Source organism: Citrus clementina, unplaced genomic scaffold (assembly GCF_000493195.1).
Source record: "Citrus clementina cultivar Clemenules unplaced genomic scaffold, Citrus_clementina_v1.0 scaffold_2, whole genome shotgun sequence".
NCBI classification, from domain to species: Eukaryota; Viridiplantae; Streptophyta; class Magnoliopsida; order Sapindales; family Rutaceae; genus Citrus; species Citrus x clementina.
The window spans coordinates 22,659,686-22,679,450 of NW_006262688.1; the positions used below are offsets into that span (position 1 = coordinate 22,659,686).

General features: G+C 34.1%; 3 protein-coding genes across 8 annotated transcripts; all 3 read right to left on the reverse strand.

Moving 5' to 3' along the window:
* Nucleotides 1–1,868: 1,868 nt before the first annotated feature.
* LOC18051021 (condensin complex subunit 2) lies at nt 1,869–7,409 on the reverse strand. Of its 3 annotated transcripts, none has more exons than XM_024191973.1 (13): nt 6,972–7,409; nt 6,611–6,712; nt 5,870–5,987; nt 5,640–5,713; nt 5,510–5,570; nt 5,216–5,416; nt 4,826–5,112; nt 4,587–4,743; nt 4,261–4,511; nt 4,073–4,106; nt 3,448–3,584; nt 3,078–3,188; nt 1,869–2,462 (listed from the first exon to the last, which is right to left on the reverse strand). In XM_024191973.1, exons 1-13 carry the CDS (start codon nt 7,233–7,235, stop codon nt 2,274–2,276), a joined length of 1,986 nt encoding a protein of 661 aa, XP_024047741.1. In that variant the 5' UTR covers nt 7,236–7,409; the 3' UTR covers nt 1,869–2,273. The 3 variants fall into 3 exon arrangements, with proteins under 3 accessions (XP_024047741.1, XP_024047740.1, XP_006447601.1); XM_024191972.1 differs by having other exon boundaries at nt 4,255–4,511; XM_006447538.2 differs by having other exon boundaries at nt 4,255–4,511; nt 4,587–4,719; nt 6,972–7,408.
* A 261-nt stretch (nt 7,410–7,670) lies between these two features.
* Nucleotides 7,671–10,518, reverse strand: LOC18051022 (uncharacterized membrane protein YuiD). 4 transcript variants are annotated; one of them, XM_006447542.2, is made up of 5 exons: nt 10,051–10,518; nt 9,565–9,729; nt 8,449–8,499; nt 8,218–8,310; nt 7,671–8,001 (listed from the first exon to the last, which is right to left on the reverse strand). In XM_006447542.2, the coding sequence occupies exons 2-5, from the start codon at nt 9,727–9,729 to the stop codon at nt 7,942–7,944; spliced, it is 369 nt and encodes a 122-aa protein (XP_006447605.1). In that variant the 5' UTR covers nt 10,051–10,518; the 3' UTR covers nt 7,671–7,941. The 4 variants fall into 4 exon arrangements, with proteins under 4 accessions (XP_006447605.1, XP_006447604.1, XP_006447602.1 ...); XM_006447541.2 differs by having other exon boundaries at nt 9,565–9,721; nt 10,051–10,515; XM_006447539.2 differs by lacking the exon at nt 10,051–10,518 and adding an exon at nt 9,840–10,010.
* A 2,011-nt stretch (nt 10,519–12,529) lies between these two features.
* Nucleotides 12,530–19,488, reverse strand: LOC18051023 (CSC1-like protein At3g21620). Its single transcript, XM_024190437.1, is given in 13 exon segments — nt 12,530–12,954; nt 13,134–13,367; nt 13,550–13,874; nt 14,179–14,424; nt 14,795–15,135; nt 15,559–15,639; nt 15,779–15,898; nt 16,679–16,780; nt 17,150–17,285; nt 18,132–18,278; nt 18,592–18,935; nt 19,160–19,300; nt 19,470–19,488. Coding segments are annotated over 11 exon segments (2,280 nt in total). The 5' UTR covers nt 18,906–18,935; nt 19,160–19,300; nt 19,470–19,488; the 3' UTR covers nt 12,530–12,720.
* Nucleotides 19,489–19,765: the final 277 nt, after the last annotated feature.

The following is a 19,765-nucleotide window of genomic DNA, read 5'->3' on the forward strand; positions in this document are numbered from 1 at the left end:
GTGGGAACATTTATGAGTATTGGAGTTATAGATTAACAATATAGAATTTGTACAACACATCTCTTGATGGGTTTTCGGCACTTGATCATAGAATTCTCTGGCCAGAGTGTGTCAACATATTTAGTATGTTGAAAATGATCATTAGAGAAAATCAATAAGTATCAAGGAATAAGATGTTATTAAATTGATTAGACAGTTGAGATATCAATTTAATTAACGATGTGGTACAAAGGATTGTGCAGTAAAAAAATCAATGTGGCTTGGGACGAATTATTATTCGAGTATACAATTATGGAGGTCAATTCCAATCTTTTAGTGGAGTAGATTTGGAATTAAATAATTAAGCTAGTTTAATTACAGGCCTAATTGTTATAGCCACTATTGTATGTTCCCAAATAATCCCCGGGTTAGCTCATTTAATTGACTACGCCACTACTGGATTAATAAGCAAGATAACTAGCTATTTGGGTCAAAAGTCTAAATATATCATTTAGTGGGAGGCTCCATTTAATTAGCTTATGTGTAAGGGGCCTTTTAATTATTGGGAGCCTAGGGTTTTTACTAAAGGGAGATATAAGAGGCTTATTTTTTCTAAAGAAAAATAGAGTAGCTACTTTATACATATCAGAGAAAATCTTTTTCTCTCTATTGTTGAGAGAAAAATTTTCTCGTGCTAGTTGCTTTGGTAGTGATAAAAGCGCCCACACGTTAAGTACATATCAAACCTGAGTCATAACCTGGAAGATCATTGGTGACAGTTCGTGATCTGACAAACGTGGTGGTGACGGATCGTGATCTAACAGGAGTGGTGGTGACGGGTCGTGATCTGAGAGCTTAAATCACTTCAGCGGAAAAAACCAAATCGGATTTTCAAGGTACGATTTCTAGATTACATATTCTTATATATTATATGAGAGCGATCTTAAAAATGTTTTATAAAAATTAAAAAACCTGTATTTTTCCCAACAATTCTGACATATAATGTTAGTATCATGCTTTGTTAAAAAGTGTATTTTACCACTAAATGTTTGCATTGTTATCAATTTACCACTTTTTCGTTAAAAAAACGTTAGCGTTCAACAGAAAATGAGTTAAAAGTCAATTTTACCCTTAAAAAAGGAAGAAACAGTGAAAAAAATAAGATTTAAAAAACAACTAAAAATTATAATTAAAAATAATAATAAATAATATGCAGAATTGCGATAAATGGCAAAGAAAACAATTAATAAAAATTTATGTTTCAAAATTAATATTATAACCTACGAAATTCAAGTATTAATCACAACTAAAAATAATAACAATTTATAATAACAATAACAATTAATAAGATTTAGAAAACAACTAAAATTCTAATTAATAAAAATAATGAACAATATGCAAAACAAAATTACGACAAACAACAAAAATAATAATAATAAATTCTGCTTCAAAATTAATATTATAATTTATGAAATTCAAGTATTAATTACAACTAAAAACAATAACAATTTAATTAAGAAAAAAATTAATGAGAGAGGGACCGGTTTTAAGGTTATCAATTTCTAAATTCTCTAATTATTTCCCTTAATTTTTTTTAAGTTTTTTTATTGTTTATTTTACACTTGCAATGCAGTATTTTGACCTTATAGAAATTAAAAAAAATATTTTTGATACCCTTATGACATCAGTAAAACATCATAAATTTTTATTTTTTTTAACGAAAGGGTGGTAAATTAATAACGGCACAAACTTTTAGTGGTAAAATATACTTTTCAACAAATAATAATATTAACATGGTATGTCAAGAATAATTTTGGTAATAAAATGATAATATCCCATCATGTTTAATAGTATAATGCCTTTGCTAATAAGAAATTAGAGTAGTGGTCCAAAGTTTCCTTGTTATACACGGGACAATATTGATTGAGCAATCAAGTCAAACTCTTCCCATGAGAAAGGGCTTTGAGGTGGGACCATTTACTTGAACAAGCATGTGGATCTATTCATTGGTCCCAAAATGTTTCATATCTCAAAAAATAAAATAAATGTGTAACACATGGGGAACCAAACAAGAAAAGAAATGCGTAGCACAAGATGAATCTATCCACACAAATTAGCACAGAAAGATCAAGACAAATTTCGCAGTCTGTGGTACAAACTTGAGCGTGAACAACAGAGGCACAAACAAAATGTGGCCGGTGGAGCAGTGAGCTAATCTGGATACATAATTTTCATTGAGTGCAGCAAGCATCACAGAGATGATGATGTATTATGCCATTTGTGTGTACATAATTTCAGGGAAGGATTATGCTGAGATCATCTAAATTTGCACAACCTTGGATGCTTAAACTATGCTCATTAGCCAAATGCAATAGACATATGAAACATAGATGAGGGGAAATGTCTTTGATAGTTGCAGCAGCCCTGCAGCCACTGGGAAAGCTGGATAAGAGGCTCCTGAAAGATACTGTTTTTTCTGGATCCTTTTCACAAACAAAACAAAACTTCTAAAATTAGGAATCACCAATGGAAAAAAAAAATGAAATACATTATTAATTTTCACATAAAAATATCGATTTTTATGCAATTAGAATTGAGTCATTTAGGGCGGTAATGGAAGTTTGAGTTTGAGAGGAATTTAGTTTACAATTATGTAATATTTTAAAGGAATAATAATAACAAAAATCTGGTGGGATGCTTTTTCATTATTCTCAAGAGGGTTTTGGAATTAGCTTAATTGGTGCAAACCCAGCTCCCATGAATAGATAAAAGCTAAAATTAAATTGATACTTTCAAGCTGTCTTGTAAGCTTCAACTCTTTGTTACATAAATTCTATTCACTGTTTCACATAACTAATATCAGCCTGATTTATGCATTCATTGATTTTTTTTTTCTTTTCTTCTCAAGCTATGAGAATTGTGTGTTACTAATAACTAGAAGGGTTTGTCATATTGCAAGCAGTCATAGCAACCAGCAGTTAACATTCTAAAAAACCTAGTATCCTCATCAAACTATTTTGGTTAAGTTTACGTGTGTTATATATAGCACTATCTTATATCACAAAAGATCACTTGCAAAGGGCAAAGGCTATATATACCTGAGTAGCCATTTGAGGAGATTCTTGTATATGGACCCAGATGGTTTCTTTCAATGTTTGAACATCAACTTGTTTAGAAGTTTTGTCATACTCGACTTCCACCTTTTGTACCTGAGATGTTAAGATAAAGAACAAAAGCATGAGCACCAGGGCAATAGTTTCCAATACACATACCAAGTACTTGACATAGCTTTTTAGAGTACATATCAAACTATTTAAATACTGAAGCTTTTGCCTCTTAACAGATGTTCTAGTATAAATAACCTCATCATAAGACATTGCCATAAATTGCTATGGTTTCAAATCACAACCCCTGTAATTTACATTTATCCGGAAACACAAGGATTAAATCGAAGACACAACAACCAACCTGGCGAGGCTGAGAGACAAGTGTGTCGGAGCCCTCCACATCACTTGGATCATTTCCGTCATCAAATTGACCATCAAACATATTTTCATTACCCCAGGATGGAAATCCTTCATGATCATCAGTTTGCTGCCTTTCAACTGAAGATAGAGGAAAACATGAAAATACAACCTTTAGCAATTTATTCCATTTCATACATCAAAGAGAAATTATATCATAATTTAAAAAGAAAAATCAGAATCATCATGGGGAATAAATTTTTGTTTAATAAATCCTCATTATATATAGCTTCAATTAACTGAAAACAAAAATGTAATTAATAGAAATTGTAAAAAGTCAAACTTGTTGAACATGTAAATATTATATAATAAAAGAAGGCAACTTTTTTCGGAGTAACAAACAAAAGACAAATTCATTCAAACAATTTTTTTGGGACTGGCATTAATGACAGTGGATGCCAGGCAACATGGTTCTGATAAATTTATCAATAGTTTGTGCCAAAACATTCGTAAGATGAAAATTATTAAGCCTTTTCTACTGATGAGAAATAGCTAGACACTAATTATCAGTGTCTCTCCTTAGACATTAAAGAAAGCATTTGATAAGCATCTGCGAGAGAAAATATTACCTGAGGACTTTCTTCTCCTCCTCTTGTCAAGGCACTAGAACAGGCACAAGTATTTCTCATAAATAGAGTTAAGAAGATAAATGGAAAACCAAAAACCAAACGAATATGAGAAAAATAGAACCAGAAGAAGAAACATTCGGATGTAATCATTTCATAGAGGCATAAAAAGTGTCAAGTATTACCATTACATTAGGAAGAAGAAATAATTTAATGAGATCTTCTGGCTGATAGTGACAATCTTCAGGCAGTGTTGTATTACTGGGTGCTCTATTTCCAGGTATCAATAATGACTTTGGATTTTTGGGAGGAGCAAATAAATCTGGAAATTTTTCATCCAAGGCTTTTTTAAAATCAATATCAGGTTCGGGTTGTCTTCTACCCCTAATTTTCTTTGTTCTTACTGGAGATCCACCTTCTAAAGCAGGATCATCTTTTGAACCTGCAGAATACAGTCTATTTTATGTTCCCATGCCAACCAACCACCAAAAAGACAATCATATATTAACGGTATCACCTTCAACTGGACCTTTAGCTTTTCGATACTTCCAATGGTCAGGACCTGCCCAAGCATTTTGTTTTGAAGAGAATCCCAAATTTAAAAACAAGTACTCATCAACCCTCTCAAACCTGTCATCTGTATCAGGGTCCTGGAATGAAAATGATTCAGTTTCCTGCAAAAGTCAGTTAATCTTATTGGGGTACAATTTCATATTAAATTCTTCAAGTTATGAACACATAGTCTGAGACAAAAACCTCAAGATAGCTGGTAAAGGTAGGATCTGAACCACCAAGGTTCTCATCAACAATGCTTGATTGGTCATCATGATAAAAATCATTGGTCCCACAATCATCAAATGCAACACCATCAGACTCAGCTTCATTATTATGCACAGCTTCAACTTGGTCTACTAATTTCTGGATAGAAGAAAAAGTATCTGATGATCTTCTATTATCTTCATCATATTGGTTGACTATAGTCCTAAGGGTTGGTGAGATTTCATCCTTTGCTTGCATGTTCAGCACCATCTGTTCAATGTATTCTACGAATAGAAAAGTGATTGATTGCAATTAGAACCTTAATTTCTATAACAACACAACTTCAGAACAGACACAAAAATCAACATACTAGGGGAAGCAACAAACCACTGGCAAAAGAAAGGTCAATTGTATCTGACATAGAATGCTGGCTTGCACATGACATGCCCTTCCCTGGTACTTCCTGTGAATCAAAGAGCACTTGACATCCAGTATATACTCCAAGATTATTCAACAAGAGCCCCTTGGCTCCACCTTCATCGAATTGAGCAGATGTTTGATGATAGAGGGGATCAACTGCAAATGCAGCTAAAAAAAAAAAGAAGGAAAAAAAAAAGCTACATCATATTTTTGAAGTTAAATCTCACACCATTAATGGACGTGGCTAGGATATGTGGTCACCATCAAATTTCTTCACATTAAGTGCCTCAAAAGATGATTCCAGTGTTGATAAAGGAGACAGCTGCAATATGGAATCTGTTAATATAATTTGGATACATTACCAAATTGTCCACAAAAGAACAGTATCAACCTTTTTTTCTATATCTTTCTTCGAATAACCTTCCCTGTGTACACTGTGAGCATTTTTATCCTCCACTCTGGTGTCTGACATTATAAAACACCATCAGGAATCTCACAACCATGAAAGAAGCACAAGATATGTAGGCAGAATAATACTGCAAATCAGCTTCTTGAAACAAGAATCCTAAGATTATCATACAAATTTCAAATAAACAAAGAATCCATAATAAGAAACCTAACCTTGTTCATTTTCTTGACCTGCTCTATTAATCCCCCCTAGAACCTTGTAAGCCTCTGAATGCACTGAATCCACTCTTAACGAGTAAATCTTAACTCCAGCTTCAAGAGTGCAACTTGCCTATAAAAAAAGGAAATGTAGTACAAAATTTCAAGCATGTAACACATAAAGAGTGCAGGACTAGTTTTTGATAGCATTTGTATTATTATATTTTAAACAGGTTTAAAACTCATCTTCTCAGACATACTCAAATGTTTCAAGGATGCAAACATGCCAACAAGACATGTAAAAGGAAACACGTCTCAGCAAAAGCAAAAGAGTAGCGAAGGTGACTACTGAACCATAGGCATGATTAAGTGATGTGTCCGTGCATTGAACAATCATGTTTGAGAAGATGAGAGTCTCAAACTTGTTAGAAATACAATGCCAGTCAACTATTGATATGTCAAACACATAGTGACACAACAATCGTTTCCCCTGATATGCCTCAACACTACTGGAAGAGCACTTATCCAATTGTATGATCAATTATTGCTGAAGTAGTGAGAAGGCACGCTAATATGGCCAAATATCGATAAAACAATAAGAAAAGGTGTTTTTATTTCATAATATTTTCAAAATTTGACTCTAAGCCTATATAGCAAAAAAACAAAAATAAAGATTAAGAAAAAATAATCTTCTCCACATTAATCAGTTCATGATTTTTTCTAAAAAAATATACAAATAAAAAGGGGCTAGCATACCTTTTGGAAATTGGTCTCCACATCATTCTCTTCTTCAACCTTAATAATCTCACAGAGATGGTCAATCAAATTCAACTCCCATGTATTCTTTTGATTGATTTTCTGCGCATTCCATCAATTAAAATCCACAACAACAAACACATTAAAAGAATTCCATACAACTGAAACACCAAAATGCCAAACCACTATTTATGTCAATCACAATTATCTCACAAGAAAAAAAAAAGGTCCACAAATTTAAGGTATACTCGCTTCAACCATCTTCATAAGCATAAAGCATAAAAAATCACATTTTCTATCGAATGCATTTTAAAAAAACAGAACTCATAAACATTGAATTAAAGGGTGTTTTTGCACGGACATTTTCGCTGGCGAGCTTGATGCAATTGTGGAACAGTTCGAGAATCTGGTCCTTGCCGAGGCAGGAATCAGAGTGACCATGTTGCGGCAGTGGATAATGGACAGTGACGGGCTTGCGGCGGATGGCGGCGGCGCGGGCCGCGCGGGCCTTGGCTCGCTCCAGCCCGTCGTCATTGGAGCCCAAAAAGAACGGGCTGGTTGGAGATTGGATGCGAGAAGCTATGGCAACTTTCTGCCTCCGAAGCGGACTTAGGGTTTCAGCCATCTATGTTTGATTCAAATCAACCCAAATTTGGAATCACTGATTTGAATTAATTGCTTTAGTTGTTGTTTATGTGTGAGTGTATTTTCCCTCCACTTAGTGTTTTGAAATTTGAGGTCGGGAAAAAAATTATGGTGTGTTGGGATCCACGAGAGTAATTATGTGGCGTGGCAATCAAAAGCCGTTCGAACCACTAACTGGTTTATTTGGGGTGTTTTTATCATGTAAATCCCGATTTTTTATGTTTTATGAATAGATATATAGTTCATCCATTTGTGCTAAATTGGTTCTTGATCTCTCAAGATCTGTCCTTTTTGACAAGATCTATTAGCGAGAGAAATTTTACCCAACTGGCTAATTAGGTGAACGGTGACAATAAATTAATCTTGACAGATTACTTGGATCAAAAGTTGAATAACACATTCATGAGTTTCGAAAAGGAAAGAAGTGACGTTTATTAAGTTAACAGAGGTTTTAAGTGACGTTTATTAACAGAGGTTTTAAGTTTACAAAATGAAGTTCTAGGTTAACAAAAAAACATAGTCATCCAGTCTCCAAATAAACCCCAAAATCACTACAGAATAACGACTGAATACATTATACATCTGTTTAGGTCACTTGTATCTCCCAGCCGAGCTGCTGCCTATATCTACCAGGTTATCGGCCAATTGGAGACGAAACAAATAATCAATGTTGATCTTGTAATGATCTAGTTCGAGTTTCTCATCAGAAACGCTACAACGCATCCCAAAATACCACCGGCCACAACCTGTATGATACCAAACAAATTGATCATTGACTGGTTATAATGTTTTGAGTAAACATTCAGTTTCAGTGAAGTTCGTCGGTAGCACAGTCACGTTTTAACACACTAAAGCAACACTAGTGTTTTTTTACCATATAACTGGAGAATATGTGCATCTGGCAGGGTCTTGGGAGTTTACACAGAAATTAGAAGAGCTAGGGACAAAAGCATCATTCTTACCTGTAACGGGGTATGACCAAGTAATTCACGTAGAGGTCTAACGCTAGACAATGGGTGGTCTGGAGGAAACTCACATACTATTTGATTCAGCAACTGCAATGAGCAAAAATAAATAATCAAACATCAATTTATGCAAGAAGAATTCTGTATGTCAGTGTCTTTACAACATAATTATGCAAGCAATAACAAATCCAACTGAGGTTTAAAAAGAATCTAAGAACCAGGATTTACTTCAGCTTGCCGACCAGCATGTAGTCTGACCCCAGAGGCATCATACATTACCTAAACATTTTTAAGAATTATCAACCACACCCAACTAGCTTGTAAAAGCAGATTGCCATTATCAAAGAGGTAATAAAGTGAGATTTACCAGAAGCACAAGGACATTAATAATAAGCAACTAAAAATCAAATAACCAAAAAGATAGTGATTGGATCTATCAAGGCAAAGGCTGAATGAGGCCTCGTTATAGGCAACTCGAAGAAATTTACTGTATCACAGATAAAATAAACAATTCTGCATCATGACACGGAACATGTAATGATTATTGGAGTTATCACTGACATCCGTAGCATAGCAGTCAGATATCTTAATTGTGAATAATTGAGTCTCCTCAATCAAGGACATATGAAGAAACTTAAACTAGAAAAAGAAAAAGACAAAACAGCCCTCGGGAATAAAGAGTACCAAGAAATCCATAAAGAATTAATTTTAAAGCATTCAACAATGTAAATTGATTTTGAGAATATGGTCACTTTTTCTTTTTTGGTTCCCGCGCCCCCGGGGGGGGGGGTGTTCAATTATTATGGTTGGTAAATAGTTACTCGGTATAATCAAAAAGTGCATCAGTGTCAGGAGAAATCCGCATAGATTTTAATTCTCCAATCAGTTCAAAGTGAAGAAAACAATACTTTTTTCACATCATTTGCACTTGATTCCTCATTCTCACCAATCACTTCTTTTTTTTTTTTTTCAAATGGAGCGGGTGAGCAACAGTCGAACCGACAACCAAAAGAATGACTGAACCAACATGTGCCTGCTTTTATTATACCAGAATTGTTGACAAATGAAGGACATACATGAATAGAACACACTCTCTTAGGAAAAGATGAAATTTCAACTAATACAAGAAACCCAAAAACAAATAAAAATCTTAAGAGTCAGTTCTACCTTGGAAGCACATTAACAGATTGAAAAGAAATGTCAACAAGACACAGTAAGCACCAAGCAAATTCAAGCATATCATGCCCAATTGCAGAAATCAAGCCATATGAAAATTTGTAATGTGTGTGTGTGTGCGTGCGGATGTCTATAAGTGATAATTAATAAAGTTAAATGAGAACATACAATGCAAGCCAAGACCACTGCAATGGCAAAAGATGGACTTCCTGACCCTTCTTGCAGACCAATAGCTACTGCTAGAGCCGACACAGTAGCAGAATGTGACGAAGGCATTCCACCAGAGTCAAGCATCTTTTTAGAATCCCATCTCTTTTCTTTATACCTGAGCATCTAGCAAAAACATACAGAATAACTGAGACATTTTTATTTCAAAATAACAACTTTTTAATTACATTTGCTTAAACTAATTTTCAATTCAATTAACATTTATTATATCGTACATCCATTATTCTTTGAATTGGAGATCAACCACAATCAAAGGGAGCATCTTGGAGCTCCAAGCCCTAATGAAAAGGTCAATCTACTTTTTTATACAGACAAAATATCAAATCAACAAAATTTGCAACACGTAACCAACCAAATGAAGAGAAATGCTGCGAAAAAAATAAAATAAAATTACAACGAAAAATGGAGAAAATTAAACCGACGGACCAAGTGGTGAAGATCTTGAGGAATTGAGCAAGAGCAAAGGCGAGAAATGCGGAGATCAGAGGGAGGTTGTTAGGGAAGAACAGCGACGACGACGATGGAGGAGAATCCAAAAAGGACGTCGCTTGACCACTCCTAAACGACGCCGCATCTCCTACTGTAATCACCTCATCCATTATTTTAATTTTTTTTTAATTTTCCGCTTTCTCTTCACCAAAATTATTGGATGAGACGATCCCCAACAGTTCAAAATTTACAGTTCGCACAACCACAACCACGACCACGACCACAAACACAACCACAATCACACCACCTCCCTCTCCTCTTTCTCTCTCTAACGAGGAGTGAATGACGCAACGAATTCCCAATTGGGAATAGAAAAGAAAGAGAGCGAAGGAGATACCAAGTTGGTGCGAAGTGGGCCCATCGTGGGCTACCAATGAGGGCCAACTTTGTGGGCCCACTTTGGGCTTTAGTGAGATCAGAATCTTGGCACTTCTTTGTCTCCACCCCTTTTTACCCAGTCCTAAGTCCTAACCGAATGACTACCAATACCGACATAGGATATTTTAATAATAATTAATTTAGTATCCAAATCATTAAGCGGTATCACTTGTTTATAATTATAAGTGTTTATTTGATCACACAAGTATTTATCAAAATTTTTATTGTCATTTAATTATTTTTAGTAAAAATTTTAAAGATTAAATAAGTTATTTTATCTCTGATAACGAAAGCTCAAAATTTAGACTTTTGAAAGTAGAGGTTGAAACACTTTTACGAATTGTTAAAATATTTTAAAAAACTTAGTTATTAAATAATTTTATAACTTTTAATAAAAAAATTTACTGACAACCAAGCGACTAAAAATTTTTAGGTAAAAATTCTAATAATAAAAGCTCTACTTAAATAGGTTATATTTGAAAGGGTAAATCAAACGGAGCATAAGAAAATAACATTGTTCAGAAAAGAAAAAATTACTAGCAACAAAGTGAATAATTATTAATCCACCACAGAATTGTGGAAAAAAATAAATTTTTTTATGACACAAATATTATTATATAAATTATTGACGCCACGAAATCATTGAGGGAGATTGTTGTGTTACATAATCATGTATGTTACATGATTATATAGTAACCGTTGGATGTAAATTTAACAATAGTAAAAATATAAGATAATAAAATCATGTTATTTCTATAATCATTGAATTTTCATCCGACGGCTATTATATAATTATATATATTACATGATTATGTAACATAACAAATCATTGAGTTACTTATTGAATTAACCTGCTTTTTCATATATCATACATAGAGCTGCGCATGGCAATGGTGCATGCATCTGTGCACTTGTTGGCGTTGGACTTGGACATGTGATTTGCTTGGAGATCACTCTTTGTATTGCTTCTAGGTGAAGCATTCATATAATTGTTTATTGTGCCCTCAAACTTTGATTATGCAAATGCCAACATGCCGGTTTCTCTTAAAACAGTGTAATTATTAGTGAACTCATAAATTTACTTAAACCTATTAGTAAAATCTTATTTGCTATAGGTAATTTTACTGGTTACGAACGAATTTGGTATTTTAAACTTAAACATACTGTGAGTTATATGTAAGTTTGATATTAAAAAAAAAAAATTACAGATATCTGCCAACCCACACTTTTTATTTTTAATTATTTATGCATTTAAATTAAAATTATAAAAATTACGTTAAAAAATTTACTCATAAAAATTTATTATTTTAAGTTTAAAATTACCGATATTTTATTTTAATTTGATTTATTTTGTTTATTTTGCTTTAATGACTTGAGTGATTGCTTACTAAAGTTAGAGTTTTAATTGTTTAATCTATTTTTAGTAGTAGTTGTACAAAATTTACTTGTTAACATTATTGACAATACTTGTACACTAATTAAAAGCGGAGCAAAGAAATGAAGAATTGATATTAGTGATAAATGATTTACCTATAAAAAAATATTTTATGTTATATTAATATGTTTTATGCATTTGTTTTAATGCTGAAATTTTACTTTCTTATTTGTATTGATAAAATCTAAAATTAAATATTGTCAATGAGATTTTTATGATATTGTCAAAAATTTTATGGTTTGAATTATATAATTTAAATTTTTATGTATAATTAAAAAATATTTTTAATACTTGTGATTTTAAATCAGAAAATTCTCAAAAAATCCGCTGCAGGTTATAAGTAGTTATTATAATTGGGATCAGACTACGGTGCAACTGTGGCACCATGCCACAGTTGCATCTAGCCGTTGGATGCATTTAGATTGGTGGGGTCTACTGAAATCCAACGACTGGATGCAACTGTGGCACGGTACCACAGTTACACCTAAGGTTTCCCCTTATAATTGTTGAGACTTCCGGTAAGTGATTTTTTTAAAAAAAAAAAAATCTGCTAAGGGTTGCTTGCGGATTTGGTAACGACTAAGCCACAATAGATGCCATCCATTGCCATCCCTAGTTAAAATAAAATTAAAATATCAGATTCATATCTCTTTTACTAACTCTACCTCGCCTTAGTGTTACACTTTATCACATTTACAATGTATATCCGAACCGAAAGAAACCTATCTAACCTCCTGGGAACTGGCATGTACAATGAAACGGCAAGTTAACAGTTCCTACATTATTGGAGAATGTTACCCAAGGGATGTCATTGAACCGCTATGTTTGCTTGGCAACAGTGTGTTCATTCGAGATTGACGCTTTGTTGGGATAAGCACTGGTTCCTGATCCGATTCCTCAGAAGCTGGATCACTTTCACTCTCCTGTACCTCTTTGAAAACTGGATGGATATAAGCAATTTGGAGGAAGCTTTTCAAGTTCAGGTTTGGTTCCCTTGCCCGTTCCAATGTGTCTTTCATCATTGCTTCCTGGCAACCCAACAAAAAATTGTTGAAAATTGTGTAATTTGCAATTTCAAAACAAGAAAGAATTAATTAAAGACAAAACTAGAGGGCCAATGCCAGAAATTCAAGCTATTATTCACTTCATGATAGCATTTTACATCATGTACGAACAATGTGCGTGGCAGTTGCCGCGTTAAACCTACCTGTAATGGATATCTGACAAATGCAGGTTCGTAACGTCCTTTGCAGAACCTGTGGAACCATATTGTCAATATAGGAAGCGTGATCAGCAATGGAGTTGATTGAGCAGCTTCTTTTGTGCTTAATAACCCCATCAGCAGCAGCTGTGAGACAATTAGTGCTGTAATGATGCGGCCATGGACATCAGGCCAAAATGCTGCAGCACTCTCATACTCTTGGTTGTAGACGTTTATAACCTACAGATTAATTAGTATAGGGTAAAGAAACGATCATATATGTTTGGTGTGCAATGAAACTGATAGCATATGATGTGCTTGTATTCTTACTGCTCCTACATTACAAACATACAAGAATATTTTAATTGGCTGAAGCCTCAAGGAGCATAAAAGTTTCTTTTAGAAGAACCCTGAAATTTTACCTGATGGATGTAGACAACAAATGCCAGTGCGAAGAATACTATTATGAAAGGGAGGAGGAAGGGGGCCACAACAGCATAAACAAGGCCAAGTAAGAAATAAAGTTGAATTTGCGGTTCCCCAGTGTTAAAACCGATGGCTCCAGGATCCATTGCCTCTTCTCTATCATTTACAGTCTTCACCAAGAAGAAAATTTTCAAGTGATAGACTATCAAAGGTTTCAACCTCAGAATCTCCCCAGCGACTCCAGCCCACCCATCAACCATGATATAAGTAATGAAGAACATTGCTTTCATTGGAATGGAGATACCGATTGTCTTTGGTATGCTGCAGAGAGTAGTCAATTAATGTTAACAACAGATGTACAATACACCAAATGAGCATTGGATCAATTAATGTGTCGCAAATAAGATATAGTGGAGTATCCTGCTATGATATAATGATATGATGCTATTGAATATATCCAATGCAAACTGTTACTCGTAACTTATAGATGATTACAAAAGTAAAACTAGATTTTCCCAACTCTTAAATCTACAATAGAGTGGGAAAACAAAAAAAATATAAAATGGCAACTTATAATTGTTTAATCATCATTGTAAAACGTCTAGCACGTGTGAAAAGGACATACTCATTTGCTGACTGGTGCATGAAATTATCTAGTTGCTGAAATGCTGTTCCAGTGATTATGCTCCCAAGAAATACATTAATAAATTGGAAAATATAATATCTAGTAGCAGATCTCCTCCCTAAAGCTGCTCGGCTAATAAATCCTTCAGACTTCGACATTAGCATCAATATATCAGGTAGAAAGATTAGAAAAATCTTCAATGCGATTCCCGGAAGGAAACCTTGAATGAATGACTTTATGACCTTCCTGCATGAAAAATGTGATAATTTATGTTTAGAAAACTCAAGCCAGGACTGAGCAGAAAAATCACATTATCCTTTTTTAGTTATTCTCTTCAATTTATTTTCAGTAAAACTTAAAATTTACTTCAATAAAACTTCTAGCAAATCAAAAAGTGATAAATTTAAAAAATTCTTAAAATATTTCAACTGAATGAAAGCTTAATTTCAGGAGGTCCTACAATTGGCTGCAGAAACTTTTACGGTACATTGATTGGTTTCCCAAACAGATTTGTATAAATATTCCTATTATAAAACAAAACTACTTTGATCTGAAAATAGTGTGAGGATATGAAAATAATGAATTATAGGCTTTTAAGAAAGAAGAAGAAACTTACACTTCAATTATCGGTTTAAGGAAGGGTAAGGCTTTCTCAATGCCCTCAATATTTGCAAGGGATTGCACAATTGCAATGGGAATCATGAAAAAGAAGGTCAGGAAGAAATATGCGACAAAAATAATAAGTCTCCTAATTGTGAGTGAGACAAATGGAATTGCCAGGTTATCCCAATATACATCACGGGGCTCCGGAGCCCAATCAGTCAGCCATAGAGTCGGATTTCTGGTTTGTTGAGTTTGCGCACAAACAGCAGCTCCCCATCGAGTTTTGAAGGAAACAAATGCTGCTGGAATGACAGATTTGCTGCTTCACATTACCTTATCTCTCTCCAAGCTTATCTGAAAAGAATTCATATAAGACCATGTGATTAAGCACACAAGTAACATTTAAAATTGACCATCATATGCTAGATTCAAATCTACGAAACATCAATCACAAAAATGGGGCCGAAGAAAGTTGTTCAGCTTACACACATATGGATTGTATTGCTTCAGCTTCAAATGGAGATCTTTGACAAATAAGGACTAAAGTGGAATTCTCAGTGATTAGTAAATTAAGAAAGGCTTCAAGATTCCATTTCTAGAAGTTGAAGAAGAAAAAAGCTTTGGACATATAATGACAATAAATGTTTGTATACAAATAGGCCATCAGCTTGGACCAGTATGGGTAATCTAGGAGGCTTTAGAAACAAGGGAAGAATAATGCATTAAAACAACAAATTGAAACAACAAAGTCAAAGAAGATTAAGAAAACCTACTTGCCTCTTTTTTAAGCGTCTCAATCTTGGAAGTATAAAAATCAATTGGATCCACTGTTTCTCCCCAGAGGCCAAGAAAACCAGTCTGCTTAATGAGAAAGATATCCTCAAAAAATTTAGTAATCTTGCTCAAAACTACTAATTCCAAGCGATATAACCCCAAGAAAAAAAAAAAAAGAAAGAAAAAAGGAAAGACCAATAGTTCATCAATTGCTGTGCGGTACCTTCATAGAGGGTTTTTGGGATGGATTTCTTGAATATTTAAGCTCATAGAAGTCCAGCCAATTCTGCATTTTCTTCTTCTTATTAACTAATTCAGAGGGCTTGTTAGCATTAGAAACAACCTGGCCACATATTCCAACATGTAAAATAAAAATTAAAGAAGAAACATCGGCAAACTATTGAAGTTCTGTATAGAGAACACAAATCCACATACCACCTTCATATCCCAACGAAACCAAGAAAATAAAATATATTTAATTTATCAATGTAAGAACTTAAGGCCATGTTTGGTTGGAAGAAATGAAACCAGAGAAGAGGAATTGAAAGGAAAGGGAAGAGGAGGAGAGAAAATGAGGGAAAAAGATTATTTTTTTTGTTTGGTTTGACATGAACTTCTTCTTTCCTCCCCTCATTTCTTTCCCCTCCTTTCCTCTCTACTCCTTCCATTTCTTCGAACCAAACATACCATAAGGGGTATGGTCATCAAGAATTCCGCAAAATTATGAATTGGCTTTACATGAATGGCCTGTCTGGTTCAGGAAATGTCAGCTGATACTGTTTAACAAGACATGGTTAATCTGCAGTTGTTCATTCGTAGCCTTATTCTTAGAGCCAAATCTATACTAGCTACTCACAAGAATCATTTACCATGCGTGATGCACATCTAATATTTGAAGGATCAGCATAACATAGATTATAGTGTAGTCTAGTATAAGCTTATTAGTTTCAATTAAATTGAAATAATCTAATAACCAATCTTATAAAAATTTCTCTCTTTCCCTTATCCGTCTGTGTGCGTGGACGCGCATAGGGCTTAAGCATCCAGAGATAGTAATAAGAATAAGATATTTTTGTGTAGGCAGCTAAGGCAAGAATATTTGCATAATGATAATATAACAAACCTGATGAGTGAGATAATGATCTGGATGATTGACGAGAAAAAAATGTTCCACAAGCTGGGTAACTGATTCATCAGGATCTGGTGGGACATTTCTCATCAGCACCTATAACAAAATATGCAAGTTCCAGAAATCATGATTGAAAAGAAAGGAACAGCTCCCCGATTGGTCAAAGAAGTCAACTTGAAAGTATTTGAAATACTATTAATAACTTATTAGTATTCCTAAACCTCACAATATGCTGCAAAAAAGCTAAAAGAAAATGAACAGACCTCTGTGGTTGTATATTCTAAAAAGAACCCAAAATTGTGAATTACGCATGCAAAAGAGTGCATATACAAACAGCGTCTCTTGCTAGTGCATTTGTGAGAAACAAGAAACACCAATGCCCACAGTGGCTCTGCATCTTAACCGAATACAAAACAGGGCCAACTAGTTATACCAATTTTGATATCCCTCAACATTTTAACTTACTGTGAATTGATCTGGCTGCCTGTGTTCTGATGCAAGAAAATGCAACCTCATTGCTGCCACAATCTCATACTCCCTCTTCAGCACATAGCATGTCCAGAAGGTAAACGCATAAGCCATTCCCAGATGGATCCAAAATCTACGACCAAAGTATGCACAAGGTAAGAATAAATTTACTTTGCCAACATTTAAATATTATATTGATGGAAATATTTGCACTGGAGAATAATGATTCTGAAAACAGAAATTCCAAAATACGACTCACCACAACTATCTTCAAAGTGCTATACATATGATCCCATATGAAAATAATAAAATCATTAAGGCTAAGCCTCTATAATTGAATTATAAAATGAAATCCCCCAACGGTCATACATCTGACCATTCAGCGCCTGTAGTGCCTTTGCCTTTACACTAAGTTTGTAATGCCTATAAAACATAATGCAGATATACTGAAATATACATAAAACCAAAAGATGTAAAAGCCCTACCTCTGAAAAAAAAAAAATCTTAAAAAGGCCCAGGAGCCAAGATTGCTACAAAATCTTTGGAATGAAGACATTCTGAAAATGTGTAGCGAAATTTGTCAATCCACAGACAGAATCAACCACATTTTCTAACTGTCACGTTGGCTTGAATAAAACTCTGAAAATATCTACTTCAAAATGGTTAACTCCGGTGGAAGCTAAAAGAAAATCATTCAATAGTGGCGACGTCAGCCATATCTTTTTGACTGTCATCTTGATTTGCATAAAAATTTGAAAACAGAACCTAACTTCATGATTCTTAACTCCAGTGAAAGCTAAAAGAGAACCATTTAATAATAAGAGAATGAATCTCATGTTTGTAAATAAGCTAGCACTTATGTCAAAAGTTGTAAAAATTTGTTACTCAATGTGTAAACATCAGGAAGAAAAGATAAACACTGATGGTGTGAGAAAAGATAAAAATACAACAGACCTTAAAATCAGATGCTTCAGCTTACCTATTTGATCCAAGTGGAACATTTGATATAGAGAGCAAGTCTATATTGCTGTATTTTAATTTAGAATGCTCTAAGGTCTTATTGGTCCAATTAACTGGTACTATGACAGCAAAAGCAAGGCAGGCAATCAGAATGAAAATTTTGAGCCTGCACTAAAACAAGAAAACAAAAAAAAGTACAGTGAGTCCAGTAAGATAAATCAAGCAAATTCAGGCAAAAGGGAGACATTCAAAATACTATATCATTCCGATTCCAAATAGTACTTCGGGTAGAAAAACTAATTCCTAAACAGGGAATGACATAGGACAACATATAAGCAATTTTCCATTAATTTTTCAAATTGCGACAAGTACTTTTATATTTATTAAAACAACTCTCCTCTTGACATAAATCAGAAAAGATCGTGCATTTCAAATAGCCAATTTCACGAGCTAAAAAGAAACGATGCAGTAGAGCATACCCTATCAAGTAAATCCTCAAGTAAACAGCAGAATCCAATCCCCCATGTTCAATTAACTCTGGCTCTGGCATTTGCAGGGCCGCTGGCATCCAACTCAGAAACCTCAGATAGGACTGAAAGTCGAAATTGACAAATTTGCTTACAAATGCACCGGTGTGCAAAGATCTGCTTCTTAAACCCTTCAGATACCATTTGGGAAAGTAGACTCTATCATTTATAGGTTGAATCCGAAGGATGGCAAATGCCGAAAGGAAAGCAAATGCACTGAGGATATTAATAGTCGCAGCAACTCCTATATCACCAAGTGTAGCCATATGTCCGTTTTCAAAGATAAAAATTGATTCCTGTGAAAAAAAAAATCACTGAGTTTTGCAAAAAGAAAAAAGAAAATTTTTTGGAAGAACAGGGAAAAAAAAAAAGACTGTCTTTTATTCATCAAGAACAGAACAAGAAACACGAAACGACAAAAGAAACAAGTGTATGATAATTTACTAATATTTTCCCACAATTTTCCATCATCCAAACAAAGAAACAAAAAGCAAAAAACTTCAAAGACCCGTTCACATACCTTCTTTAAACTGAATCTTCTAACCGCACTTAATCTTCACAATCCAAAGTCCAAACCCCACAAAAATGCCACCAATGAGAAGCAAAATGCCGCAGCGTGTGGACCCACAGAGGAGTCGAGGCCTTTTGCAGTTGTAACTGTCTAGAAGCGTGACAGATCAGACACAAACACAATGAGTCAAAGCCCCATTAAAAAAGGCTGCACTCTTCATAATAGATTTTATTATTATTCTTGGCTCTTTATAAAAGAAAGAAAAAAAAAAATGGAAAAAGATTGGGAAAGCAAAGTAAAGTGGAACTGTTAATATTACCAACATGGAAACATGATTTGCTTTGGCTGGTACATTAAAATTATTTCGGTTTTCATTATTTTACTAGCAAAGGTTTGTGCATGCCCGGGATCTCTAGCGGCTACTATTTATTTATGAATGTGTAAAGTCTTCTCATCAATCACAAATTTATTATGAGTTTTTATCATAGAGATCCCTCATTGTTTTGTATTTAATATTAATAAGCATAATATATATATATATATACCAAATAGGCCCACAACTCTATTAAGATGACTCCGAGTATACTTTTTTATTTGCTATAATTTTTCAAATTA

Excerpts from the sequence above, each read along its gene's own strand:
- LOC18051021 (XM_024191972.1), bottom strand. The coding sequence starts at position 7,235 with ATGGCTGAAACCCTAAGTCCGCTTCGGAGGCAGAAAGTTGCCATAGCT. Across the intron at positions 5,988-6,610 it reads TGGAGACCAATTTCCAAAAG|GCAAGTTGCACTCTTGAAGC; the intron begins GTATGCTAGCCC and ends CTTTTTTTATAG. Across the intron at positions 3,189-3,447 it reads TTGTCTCTCAGCCTCGCCAG|GTACAAAAGGTGGAAGTCGA; the intron begins GTTGGTTGTTGT and ends TTAACATCTCAG.
- LOC18051022 (XM_006447541.2), bottom strand. The coding sequence starts at position 10,223 with ATGGATGAGGTGATTACAGTAGGAGATGCGGCGTCGTTTAGGAGTGGT. Across the intron at positions 8,311-8,448 it reads ATGCTGGTCGGCAAGCTGAA|TTGCTGAATCAAATAGTATG; the intron begins GTAAATCCTGGT and ends TGCTCATTGCAG. Across the intron at positions 8,002-8,217 it reads TTGGTCATACCCCGTTACAG|GTTGTGGCCGGTGGTATTTT; the intron begins GTAAGAATGATG and ends GGTATCATACAG.